A 13,270-nucleotide genomic window follows, 5' to 3' on the forward strand; every position below is an offset into this window, starting at 1 on the left:
TATTGCCTATCTTTTTTAGCCATACTAGTGGGTGGGAAGTAGTATCTTATTGTGATTTTGATTTGCATTTCCCTAATGGCTAATGATGTTGAACATCTTTTCATGTGGTTATTGGCCATTTGTATTACTTCTTTGGAGAAATGTCTATTCAGATCCTTTGGCCATTTTTAAATCGGGCTTTCTTATTTTTTTTTTTGTCTTTTGTCTTTTTCCGTGTCCGGCAACGGATCGCAACCCTCAGTGTTGCCCCCGTACCGGACCGGGGACCGGCAACGGGATCGCAACCCTCGGCGTTGCTCCCGTGCCTCGCTCAGCCAGTGAGCGGGAACCGGTCTGTATGTGGGATCCGAACCCTCGCGCGGGAGCGCCGCCGCACTTCCCAAGCCGCCCCCCCCCCCCGGCGCCCCCCCGGCCCCCCGGCGGCGTCCTTTTTTTTTTTTTTTTTTGTCTTTTGTCTTTTTCCGTGTCCGGCAACGGATCGCACCCCTCAGTGTTGCCCCCGTACCGGACCGGGGACCGGCAACGGGATCGCAACCCTCGGCGTTGCTCCCGTGCCTCGCTCAGCCAGTGAGCGGGAACCGGTCTGTATGTGGGATCCGAACCCTCGGGCGGGAGCGCCGCTGCACTTCCCAAGCGGCGCACTATCCAGTGCGCCACCGGGCCGGCCTGGGGCTTTCTTTTTATTATTGAATTGTAAGAGTTTTTTTAACAACCTCTTTTATGAGGGCCTACTATGTGCCAGGACCATGCTAGGTGCTTTGCATTCATTTCTTTGTTCAATCCTCACAAAAGCCTCTCATGTAGGTATTATATACCCTGCTTATAGATGAGGAGATTGATGATCAGAGTCAAAACAACCTATCTAAAGTCTTAAAGTGTGGGAATCAAGATTTTAAGCATTGCCTGTCTCATTCAGAGCTCCTGTTTTGTTAGTTACACTGCGCTCCCTAGTCTTTGATATTGTTGAAGCAAAACCTGATCTAGGCCTCAGAATGAAAAACTTTCGGGAATTGTAGAGGGAATTCGTACACTGAGTAGGATGTTCTGTTGGTTAATCTTCAAGGTCACTTCCACATTTTACATACTAGATTTATTCCAGGAAACTTATGTAAATCAAAATAATAAAAAAAAAATAATCAGGTTTAGTTTTTACTGAAAGAACTTTGTATATTAAGAAACTATGAGGAGCATACTTTTATATATTCAGTTTCCTTAGAGCAAGACACATATGAAATAAACTGTAAGGAATGAGAGGTTTTCAGATAATATTGATAAAATTTTATGCATTATCTTTTCACCTAATCTGGATGAAAAGTTGGTTAATCAGTAACTTGATGAGTTTTTGAAAGCAAGTAAGATAAAGAGATATCTGTGACCTTTGGGAACTTGTCTGGACTGTGCCCCATAAAGTATCGAGATACTTTGTACACTGAAATGTGCTATAGTATTGTTATTATTTTATCATATACAATTAAGTGGCAAATTTGGAGAAGGACACAATGATGATTAAAAGCTGAAAAGACCATTAATGAAATGAAATTGGCTTGTGGAGCAGAACAAGTTGTGGCCACTTGATTTTAGGTCACTTATTCAGACTTGACTGAGAAGTTGTTGTACCATAGATAATTCTGCTCTGAATGGAGGAGGAAGAAATTAGGATTTAGGTAAGAGTGAGTTGAGTGCAATTTCAGTCACTGTTTACTAAATACCCGTTACGTGCTATGAACTGGAGATACAAAGATTTTTCTTTTTTTTTTTTTAAAGATGTGGTATCTCCTCTTGAGAAGCTGAAATTTAGTAGGTTTTCACAGAAAAGAAGTTTCCTGTGCTGGGTCTTGAGGAGTGAAGTGGAGTTTGGTAAGACAGAGATATTCCAGGCACAGGGAACAGTAATGGCAAAGGCATGGAAGCATGAAGTAGTGTCCTGTGCTCTGAGTACTGCATGTGGTCAGTGTGGCTGGAGCTTAGGTTCCATTCCTCATTCCTAATACTAATATGATTCCTCTAGTGGGCCCACTTTTCAGCTTCTTAAGACTTTCAGTACCTGCCCCTTCTCCTGCACTCTCTGCTGATTACTTTGCCTTATACTTGTACTTTGTTGAGAAAATAGAAGCCATTGAACGCAAAGTCCCTCATCTTCCACCCCAAGACTTGTCGACCTATCTAGCATTGCACCCATCTGATCCTCTTTCTTCCCTTAAGTCACCTCCTCCTCCTTTCAGAGGCCACTAGATCCCATGCCCTGTCACCTTCTCAAGATTTCTCTCTTCCATCTCCTTTCCCCTCGTTCAGTACTGTCATCAGACATTCATGCTTTGATATATTAATCTTAAAAACAAAACCTTCTTTGAAATTCTTACATATCATACAACATTGATGAACTTTGAAGACATTATGCTAAGTGATATAAGCCAGTCACAAAAAGACAAATACTGTATGATTCCACTTGTATGCGGTACCTTGAGTAGTCAAAATCATAGAGACAGAAAGTAGAATGGTGGTTGCCAAGGGCTGGGGAGAGGGGGAAATGGAAGTCATTGTATAATGGGTACAGAGTTTCAGTTTTACAAGATGAAGAGAGTTATGGAGGTGGATGGTGGTAATGTTGGCACAACATTATGAATATATTTAATATCAGTGAACTGTACACTTGAAAATGGTTACAATGGTAAATTTTATGTGTGTATTTTAAAGTCACAGGACTCTCATATGCCTACATCTAGAAAGAAATGCTACATTTCTTTGAGATTAGTCAAAATAAAAATATCATTTTTATCTTATCCCCCAAAAAACCTTCCTTGATATCACACTCCCATCCAGAAACCACTTCATTTCACTGTTCCCCTAAAAGTAAAAGCAGTTAAAACTGCATTTGTCAAGATCATCTGTACTCTTGGTGTTGCTAAATCCAGTGGGTATTGACCTTTTGACAGCATTGACATAGTTTACTTCTCCCTCCTGGAATCCTTCTCTGTCTTCAGCCTCTGTGACACTTTGGTCTTTGGGTTCCAGAGGGCATGGTGCTGGGCTCTTTTCTTTCTCTGTAATTCCTTTCTGGTCCATCCCCATGGATTTAAGTGCATTATGCTGATGATTACTCCATTTTTTCTCCAGCCTAGACCTCTCCTCTGAGCTCCGGACTCTCATATTCAACTGCCTTCTTATCTTACAACCATCTCACACTTAGTGTGCCTAAAACAGAGCTTCAACCCCATCTATTTCCATTACATTCTTCCTTGTCTCAGCAAAGGAACTGCCATCCCCTAGTTACTTAGGCCAAACACCTGAATCATCCTTGCCCTTTCTTCTCCCCCTCATGTCTCCCTCATCCCCAGCAGCAAGGCCTATGGATGATCTATTTCTATTTTGACTCCATTTCCTTCTCTCCATCTTCACTGGCAGACTGCTCTGTAGTCCAGGCCACCATCCTCTCCTATCTGGACAACCCCAGCAGCCTCCTAACTCATCTCTCCACCTCTGCTCTTGTCCCTCCTACCCCACGCCCAATTCATTCTGTATACCGTTACAAGAATAATCACAAATCAAACTATTTCACTTACCTGTTATTATTTCTATGGCTTCCCCAATTCCCTACTTTGTCTACCTACATGATCTGGTCCTTGCCTAGTTCTCCAGTATCATTTCAGGTCACTCTCCTTCCTGTGTTCTAGTGACACTGGTCTTATTTTGCTTTCTTTTGACAGGCCAAGCTCTTCTCCCTCAGGATCTTTGCAATTTCTTCTTTGGCTGGCTCCTTCTACACCTTTTTTTTTTTTTTTTTTTTTTAGATGACTGGTAAGGGGATCTTAACCCTTGACTTCGTGTTCTCAGCACCAGACTCTCCCATGTGAGCTAACCGGCCATTCCTATATAGGATCCGAACCTGTGGCCTTGGTGTTCTCAGCACCACACTCTCCCAAGTGAGCCACACGCCAGCCCTATATAGGATCCGAACCCATGGCCTTGGTGTTGTCAGCACCACGCTTAGCCAGTGAGCTAACCAGCCATCCCTATATAGGATCTGAACCCATGGCCTTAGTGTTCTCAGTACCACACTCTCCCGAGTGAGCCAAGGACCGGCCCTCCTTCTCTACCTTTAATAGGATTTTAGCTTAAATTTACCTGCTCAGAGAGCTCTTCCCTTTGTTGTGCATGAAGTAGGTTCCTCTTTTTATTTCCTTCCTATTACTTGCTATAATTTGTAATTGTTTTGTGTATTTACTTCTTTTTCTCCTCCAGTAGAAGAATATAAACTCAGTGAGGGCAGGGACTGGATCTGACTTCTTCACATGTCCTCAATGCCTTGGACATGTCTTGCTAGGCATGTAGCAAGCAGACATTGAAGATTTCTGAAATGATAGGAAGAAGGAAAGGGAAAGGAAAGGAGAAATGGATATATGGAAGGAGAGGGGTAAAAAAAGAAAGAAAAAAATGCTTATTAAGCAGCTGCTGTGCTCTTGACCCCTTCAAATATGACCTTCCCATGTTCTGGTGGTATGTCAGAGGAAGTGCCTACCATCCTAAGGTGCCCTGAGACCCCTGGGGTTTCTGTCCATGCCTGACACTGGAAGGTCTGGAGCCCTTGACAGCCATGGCCATCATTTTTTACCATGGCCTGGGTAGAATATCCACACAGACTCCATTCACTTCTGCAGAGGCATTGGCACTCTCCACCTTTTTCCCTGCCTGCCCCCTGCACTGAGATGAAGTGACTTGCTCAGAGTCATATTGCTAGTGAGTGGAGGAGTCCCTTGAGATTCCAACCCAGGACTTTGTGGCTGTAAAGGCTGTGTTCCTCCTACCGTGTCAGGCTGTTTATCTATAGTCGTTTACTAAGGATCAAACAACCAATGGGCAGATGGTTAAATTCATATCTTGTGTATTAGTCAGGGTTTTCCAGAGAGAACCAATAGGATATGTATATAGATATATGAGAAGGGATTTATTTGGGGAACTGGCTCATGTTCTTATAAAGGCCAAGAAGTCCTGGGATAGGCCGTCTGCAAGCTGGAGATCCTGGGATGCTGGTAGCATGGCTCGGTCCAAATCCAAAAGCCTCAGAACCGGGGAAGCCAGTGGTGTGATTCTTGGCTGGAGGCAAAAGGCCTGAGAGCTAGGGGTGTTGCTGGTGTAAGTCTTGGAACTCAAAGCCTGGAGAGTCTTGAGTTCTGATGTCCAGGGACAAGAGAAAATAATGTATCTCAGCTCCAGCAGATAGAGATTTGTCTTTTCCTGTGTTTTTGTTCTCTCTGGGCTCCCAGAAGATTGGATGGTGCTCACGCATATTGAGGGCAGATCTTTCCCACCTAGTCCACTGAGACTCACATGCTAGTATCCTTTGGAAACACCCTCACAGACACACCCCAAAATAATACTTTACCAAGTTTCTAGGTATTCCTTAATCTGGTCAAGTTGACACTAAAATTAACCATCATATCTTGTATTGCAGGAAAAAAATAAATCTCGAGTCCAACCTCTGCTAACTCCCCACTCCCTTATAACCCTGCTCTAATCACTATCATCTCTTGCCTGGACTACTGCAGTAGCCTCTTAATGAATCTCCCTGCCTTCCAACTTGCCCCCTTTACAGTTCATTTTCTACCTGGCAGCCAGATTTATTTTTTACAACTTGTAAGTTGAATTATGCCGCTCTCCAGCTTATACCCTCCTGTTCTGCTCATTATAGTTAAAATAAAATTGAAACTCCTGACCATGACTTATGAAGCTCGTCTCTGTCTTACCCTGTGTTTCTCTGACCTTAGATCCTTCCGTTCCTGTGTTCCAGCCATAATGACTTATATTACCTTAAACTGCCAAGCTGGTTTCTACCTCAAGTTCTTTACCTAAATCTTTGTAGGGCTGGCTCATTTACATAATTTAAGGCCTAATTTAAATACCACCTCCTCACAGAGCCCTTCTCTGACCACACTATCTAAAACAACACATCCAACACACATAAATTTACTTTTTCTCTATCCCCTTAACCTGCCTTATTTTCTTCATAGTATCCATATTCTTTATTTTTTTGTTTGCTAATTGTCTCTCTCCTCCACTAGCATATAGTCTCATGAGGGTAGCTACTTTGGTTTACTGTATTTTTGAGAACAACGCCTAGTACCTAATGAATATTCAATATGAGTTGAAAAATGGGAAGAAAAGCCTAATTATTTTATGTACTTACAAAAAATTTCCTTTGGATAAGAGTCACGCATCTCTATTCTTAGGGTTTTTAATAATTATTATTGTATACATGTTGAAAAAGCTAGTACAATACCTATGTGACTCCATAAATTGGAATTGATTCTTTTCCCCAGTCCTTTTAGAACTCATCAAATTGAGGCTGCTCCAACCAGCTCTGCAGGTGATGGATTTAAGGCAAATCTTATCTTTAAGGAGATTGAGAAGAAACTTGAAGAGGTAAGATTTACATAAAATATTACTGGCAGATTCCTGAGGCTAGAGGAAGCAGACACACATTTCAGGTGTTGCCTTGAGGTGGTACAAATTAAAAATTTATATCATGTTTCAAGTATTTGAGTATATTCTAGTAAGAATGCATTTCAGAAATGTATAAATCCAGATTTGAGTTAGTTAAAAAACTATAATAAGTAATGTTAAAATCGTCAATCTTTTCAATCCTCTTTTTGTCAGGGACTCAGTTATGGACAAAGTTCATAGGTAAAGTAGTTTTAATTTATTTTGGTGTAATTTCTAAAAAGGTCCTACTTAGAATCATTCCAAAGAATAATATTTAAAATGAGCCTTTAAATGTACATAATGTTAAAATTCTTTTTAAAAAGAAATATTGTGGGTTTTTTTTCCAAAGTAGTTTATTTTCTTGCTGTAAAAATGGTTCTAATTTAAAAAAAAAAATTCACAGTGTACAGAAACACATAAAAAATAAAAGTTTTATATGTCCCAAGATTCTACCACTTAAGAGTTCACCAAAATGTTAACAATGGTTAACATTCTTTCAGACATCTCATTCTATGTATATAAACTTACACTTTTACATAACTAGGATCATAAAATACATGTTGGTTTTTTAAATTATATTATATATGCAGATCTATTTTTATGTACAAGAAATAGTTCTTAACAGATAATAATCATACTAAATCAATCTAACAGTAACTCTTCCTCCAAAAAGAGAGTTATTCTCTTCAGGCAAAATTAGGTATTCTATTTCATTGTGTCAAATTTAGAAGCATCTTGAGATTTCATTATTGATTTTAGATTTGAGGCCATATGAGGTTATGATACAGCCACAATCACAATTCAAATTACACATCTGGGGCCGGCCCAGTGGCGCACTGGAGAGTGCGCCGCTTGGGAGTGCGGCGGCGCTCCCGCCCAGGGTTTGGATCCCGTGTGGAGACCGGTTCCCGCTCACTGGTTGAGCGCAGTGCGGGCGCAACACCAAGGGTTGCGATCCCGTTACCGGTCAGTAAAAAAGACAAAAAAGGAAAAAAAAACCAAAAAACAAATTACACATCTGTTAAGGTAATCAAAGGGGGCTGAAATCAACAAAAGGATTCAGAACATTTAAGCTGTGCCTTTCACTCATATTAGAGCTACAGTATCATGGGCAAACATTGTGCATATCTTATTGCAGGTTAGATGACTTGTTTAATATCTAAGGTGATTACAGTGTGGGTGAGAAAACAGCTGATGTGACTGACATGTCTTGTGAAAGGACCCAGTGTTTCCAGAATTTTTGTAATGATCACAGCTACAGGTTGGGCAGGTACTTGCACAGGAGCCATGGCCCTGTCATCCATTTTTGGGGGATGCACCTACATTGGGCTACCTGTGGTTTTATAACCTGCTTTTTTCTCTTGACAGTACGTTTCATGGCCATAAATGTAAATCCTTACTGTCATTTTTAATGCATAGTACATGTTTGTACATTTATATCATAATTTATTTAACTAGCTCCCTATGATGAATATCAGGTTGAATTTAAATTTTACAACTAAAACAATGCTGCAGTAAATTTCCTTTTGCACTCATATTATGCCATGAACAGCTTAATATAAATAATTAAAGGTGGGAAATTGCTAGGTGGTTGTATATATACATTTTGCATTTTGATACATACTGCCACACTACCCCAAGAAAGAGGGTAATAATTTACAAACTTAATAACAAATCATGAGAATAACTTTTTTTCTTTTCTTCACACCTTCTCCAATAATTTGTTGGTGGTTTTTAAAAAATATGCTAGTCTAGTAGGAAAAAATATCTCTTCGTTTTTAAAATTTCTTTCATTACAAGTGTCCACTGTAAAATGAAGTTGGACTCTGTAGGGGCTCAGCTAACAAATTTTATGTTTTTTTCATGCTGCCAATATTTTCCTGCAGAGCAACCCATAGGATAGTTACTTCTGCCAGATTGCTCCATTTTTTTCTATCTTATTCTGTCAAAAGAAATCAAATAAATTAGTTTAGAGATTACTATTAGGTATGGTTATATAACAATCATTGAATACTTCATTATTGGGATTAACAAAGCAGTTTTATTTTGCAGTATTCTTTTAGCTTTGCAAATGTATGCTTCTTGCTCCCATTTAATTATTTTCTTTTTCTCCATAACTTCACCCCCATGGACTTTGTCCCCTTGTTTCTTTTCTCCTTCCCACGATTGTCAGTTTCCTGTTTGCAGCACTAGAAAGAGAAAGTCTTGTAATCTTTCGTCAATTCATGCATTTTCTGCATTAGCAAAGGCAGGTTGGCAAGAGATTTTATTTCTACTTTTGTCTTTGTTAGCAATACTCCATTGCCCTTCTTTGAATTCTGTCTTAATTTTTTGTCCCTATTAAGTTTACGACAGGACCTACTCCTTGACCTTTTGCTTACTCAGAAACGAGTGCTTTTCTTCAAGTAAGGAGGTACTTAAGAACTTTCTTAGTACTAATGATCTCCAGTTTCACAACTGTATTTTCTTTTCTCTTTTATCTTTCTTTCCTCCTCTGTTTCCTTACCCTCTCTCACTCCCACTTCAGTTGAAAATGTTATTGACCAAGGGATGTGATTTTATAGGAGGGTCAGTTGGTTCTCAAAAGTAACAGCAAGTGCAAATTAATCTACATCTGTTTTAAGGAGGTGGGAGGATAAGTAGTAAGAATGCAGGAATTTCTCTTCAAGCATGCAGGTGGAATTTCTAAATATTTGCTGGTGTTTTCCTGCTCTAGCTTGTTGGTGTCTGCTCATAGCTGTGTACCTGAGGCACTGAGCAAGTAGATGGCATGGATGCACCTGAAAGTAGTCATTCATGGGCCGTTAGCCCCAGAGCAAGCCTGGCTCTTGGGTGGCCTAGCACACTAATGTTATTAACCTCCTCTCCTAGATTGTCTCCACAGGACCTTGAGAGAAAAGATTTTAGCAATGTGGAGAAGACTTTGAATTTTCTTTTAATTAATTTTACAGAGGCAGAGACTGCTCTGCCATCATAGGCTAAAGTTGAAGTATCGATGTAACCTGCAGTGACAGCATGGTACAGTCAAATGGAAAGAGCATTGAATTCGGGATTAAACCAACCTGGGATTGAGTTCTGGTTATACTACTTCTTAGCCTTATGTTCCTGCCCATCTGGGAGCATAGAATTTGGAGGGAAGAGACACATGGAAAGAATTTTTCAGAAAAAAAGTAATAGGAAGCATGGGAGCATGAGCAGAGGATCATGAAAGTAGCTGGTGGAGACAGAAGCCTTCCCAGAAGAGTTAGCATGTGAGCTGAGACTTGAATGATGAGGTTGGGGTGGGGGTGGAGAAAAGGAGTTGAGTGTCCTGGGACAGGCATGAGTAAGGGCAGGGAGGCCTAAGAGAGCTTGGCACATGTGGTCATGGAATTCAAAATGACCAGTACTGTTAGAACAGAAAGGCTGAAAAGGATGAAAAGGTGGCTGGAGAGAAAAAAACAGATATCCTTCAGATCATGAAGACTCTTGAAAGATGTATAAAGACAGCTTCATTCTCTTTGCCATCAGGAGCCATGTAAGAAATTCCAGCCTGAAAGTGTTAGATGGCTTATGTTAGGTAGATTACTTACCAGCAGTATAGAGAATAGTCTGAAAGTTTCTTTTATGAGCTTCAGTTGCTTTTTCTGATTAATAAGCTAACATTAATGCCTGCCCAAGTACTTACTGGGTTTTATAACAATTAAAGAAGTTATATATATTAAAAGTACTTAAGTGCTTTAAAGCCCCCCAAAAGATTATTATTGTTGTTAATATTTTTTTCTAAAGTCAACTTATAATTTGAGTGAACTATTTTAAGGGAAGCCAAAATAAGAGAATTTCTCTTTCACTTAAAAGACCTGACAGTCATTTTGTTTGCTTGGTTTAACTATAAAATATTGATAGTTAACTTCCAGGACACCCACAAAAAGAGATGCCTCCATTACTATTGCGATGAGGCCCAGACTGAATATTTTTAGAACAGCTGCTTTGTCGTAAGACTCATAGTTGATTCCAAGTAGGTTCAGGAGTGGTATCTATGTACAGTGTAAGAAAAAAATTGACACACCCAGTAGGATTACTAAAATAAAAAAGACAGTAGCAATTATTGGTGAGGATGTAGAGAAATTTGAACCCTCATTCATTGCTGGTAGGGTTGTAACATGATGTAGCCACATTAGAAAATAGTTTTGTAGTTCCTCAAAAAGTTCTGCATTATCTTATGACCCAGCAATTCTACTTTTAGATATACACCTAAGAGAAATTAGAGCCCATATCCACATAAAAACTTGTACATAAATGTCCATAGCAGTACTATTAGTAATAGCCAAAAAGTGGAAACAACCATCAACTGATGAATAGATCAACAAAATATGCTATATCCGTACAGTGGAATATCATCTAGCCCTAAAAAGAAATGAAGTACTGATTGATATATGTGTGCTTCAGCACCATGGATGAACCTTGAAAATGTTACCCTAAATGAAAGAAGCCAGTCACAAAAGACCACACATTGTATGATTCCATTTATATGAAATGTCCAGAAAAAACAAATCTATGGAGACAGAAAGTTGATTAGTGGTTGCCAGGGACTAGCAGGGGGTGGGGTGGGGTGGGTTGGGGAATGAGTGCTAATGGATATGAGTTTCTTTTTAGGGTAATAAAAGTGTTCTAAAATTAGATAGTGGTTTTTATTGCACAACTCTGAATGTACTAAAAAACCCCACTGAATTGTATAATTTGAAAGGGTGAATTTTATGGGATGTAAATTATATCTTAATCACCATTATCAAACAAACAAAACAGAGGCTGGCTGGTTAGCTCAGTTGGTTAGAGCACAGGTGTTAACACTGAGGTCAAGGATTCAGATCCCAGTACTGGCCAGCTGCCTAAAACAAATAAAATAAAACAAAACACAACAAAAAGAAAGAATGAACTTAGACCAGGCTCTAAGTTCCTCAGGAATAATAATTGAGTATTTCAGGTATTTATCACAGTGTCTGAACATAGTAAATACTTAAGTCTTTGTTGAAAGAATGTATATTATGGCACCAAAAGAAAGAATCTTGGGTATAAGTTATTGCAGGGATGTAAGGCTGAAATAAAGAAGGTGGGAAATAAAAGCAGGTAGCCAGTTCCAAAACAGATATTAAAAAGATTAATATATGTTTTCTATATATTTGTAGTGACCCTATTTTATTGCAATAGCCATAAAATATAGTTTAAGAAATATTAACAAGAACAATATAAAATACCTAAGAATAAATTTAACAAGAAATGTACAAAAGCTTATGTGAGGAAAAAAATAACATTTTTCCATGGGACATTAAAGAAAACATAAAGATATTACATATTCATGGGTGAGAAGACTTAATATTGTAAAGGTATTACTTCTCCTCCAAACAGACCCATGTATTTTATGTAACCCCATCTAAACTCAACAGCATAGGGCCGGCCGGTGGCTCACTCGGGAGAGTGCGGTGCTGATAAACTCAACAGCATTTGGGGGAAGAACTAACTAAATGATTATTAAGTACACATAGAGGGAAGAAATGTCCAAAAATATTCAAGAATAGCCAAGGATATTTGGAAGATAGGAATTATGATGGGGATTTGCTGTGCCAAAGATTAAAATACATTATAATATTGGCTTATAAATAACAGATCATACAGTAAAATAACAACGGAATTCGAACATCCATTGAGCAATTATTTTGTGCTTTGTGGGTATTTATATATTTAATTCTCATACAGTTGTATGGGAGTAGCTACTGTTTTATTTTCATTTAATAGATAAGAAAACAGATTCAGAGAGGTTTAATAACTTGGTTAGAGTTATAGAAGTACATGGAAGAACAGGAACTCAAACCTATGCTGATCCCCAGATTCAGTGTTCTTAATTAGCAAAGTTTAATTCCAGGAATTTACCCTTAAATAAATGAGTCTGTGTAAAAATATTTAGATATAAGAATGTTACTCACCTCATTTATTTAAGAGCCAGAAGTTAGAACTAGCCTAAATAACCAACAACAGGGTATTGGTTAAATGGTACACTTCTACACTTAAAGACTATATGTGGCCATTTAAAATTTTATAGAAGAGTAGTTAGTGATGCAGTAATGAGGATAAATATGTTAAACAGAAAAGGTAGGTTACAAAACAATATGATTTAATTTTTAAAATACATATGCAGAGAAAAAAGATGGAATTTATACCAAATATGATTTTTTGAGTGATAAAATTATAGATGATTTATATTTTCTTTTTGCTTACCAGTATTTTCTAATATTTCCACAATGAAATGTGTTTCTTTTCTAAAGAAAAATAACTTCAATAAAGTTATTGTGCTTTCATGGATCATTCTCCAGGATAGATCACATATTAGGACACAAATCAAGTCTTAACAAATTCAAAAAAATTGGAATTATCCCATGTATTTTCTCAGACCACAATGGTTTAAAACTAGAAATCAATAACAAACGAAACTTTCGAAACTATACAAACACATGGAAATTAAATAACATTCTACTTAACGACATATGGGTCCAAGAAGAAATCAAGCAGGAAATTAAAAAATTTATTGAAACTAATGAAAATAATGATACATCATACCAAAACTTGTGGGATACAGCAAAAGCAGTATTAAGGGGGAAATTTATTGCATTAAATGCTTACCTCAGAAAAATGGAAAGATGGCAAGTGAACAACCTAACACTGCATCTTAAAGAACTAGAAAAACAAGAACAATCCAAACCTAAAGTTAGCAGAAGGAAAGAAAGCATCAAGATCAGAGCAGAACTTAACAAAATTGAAG

At 38.4% G+C, this 13,270-nt stretch overlaps 1 protein-coding gene across 2 annotated transcripts in view; it reads left to right on the forward strand.

The window, feature by feature from the left end:
• The window catches only part of SCP2 (sterol carrier protein 2), a 112,708-nt gene that overhangs the window by 84,554 nt on the left and 14,884 nt on the right, over nt 1–13,270 (forward strand). For both annotated transcript variants that reach the window (XM_008579519.1, XM_008579588.1), the window contains exon 13: nt 6,315–6,417. In XM_008579519.1, the coding sequence (XP_008577741.1) occupies nt 6,315–6,417 (103 nt within the window). The remainder of the gene's footprint in view (nt 1–6,314; nt 6,418–13,270) is intronic.

The sequence above is a fragment of the Galeopterus variegatus genome, unplaced genomic scaffold, assembly GCF_000696425.1.
Source record: "Galeopterus variegatus unplaced genomic scaffold, G_variegatus-3.0.2 Scaffold6, whole genome shotgun sequence".
Classification (NCBI taxonomy): domain Eukaryota; kingdom Metazoa; phylum Chordata; class Mammalia; order Dermoptera; family Cynocephalidae; genus Galeopterus; species Galeopterus variegatus.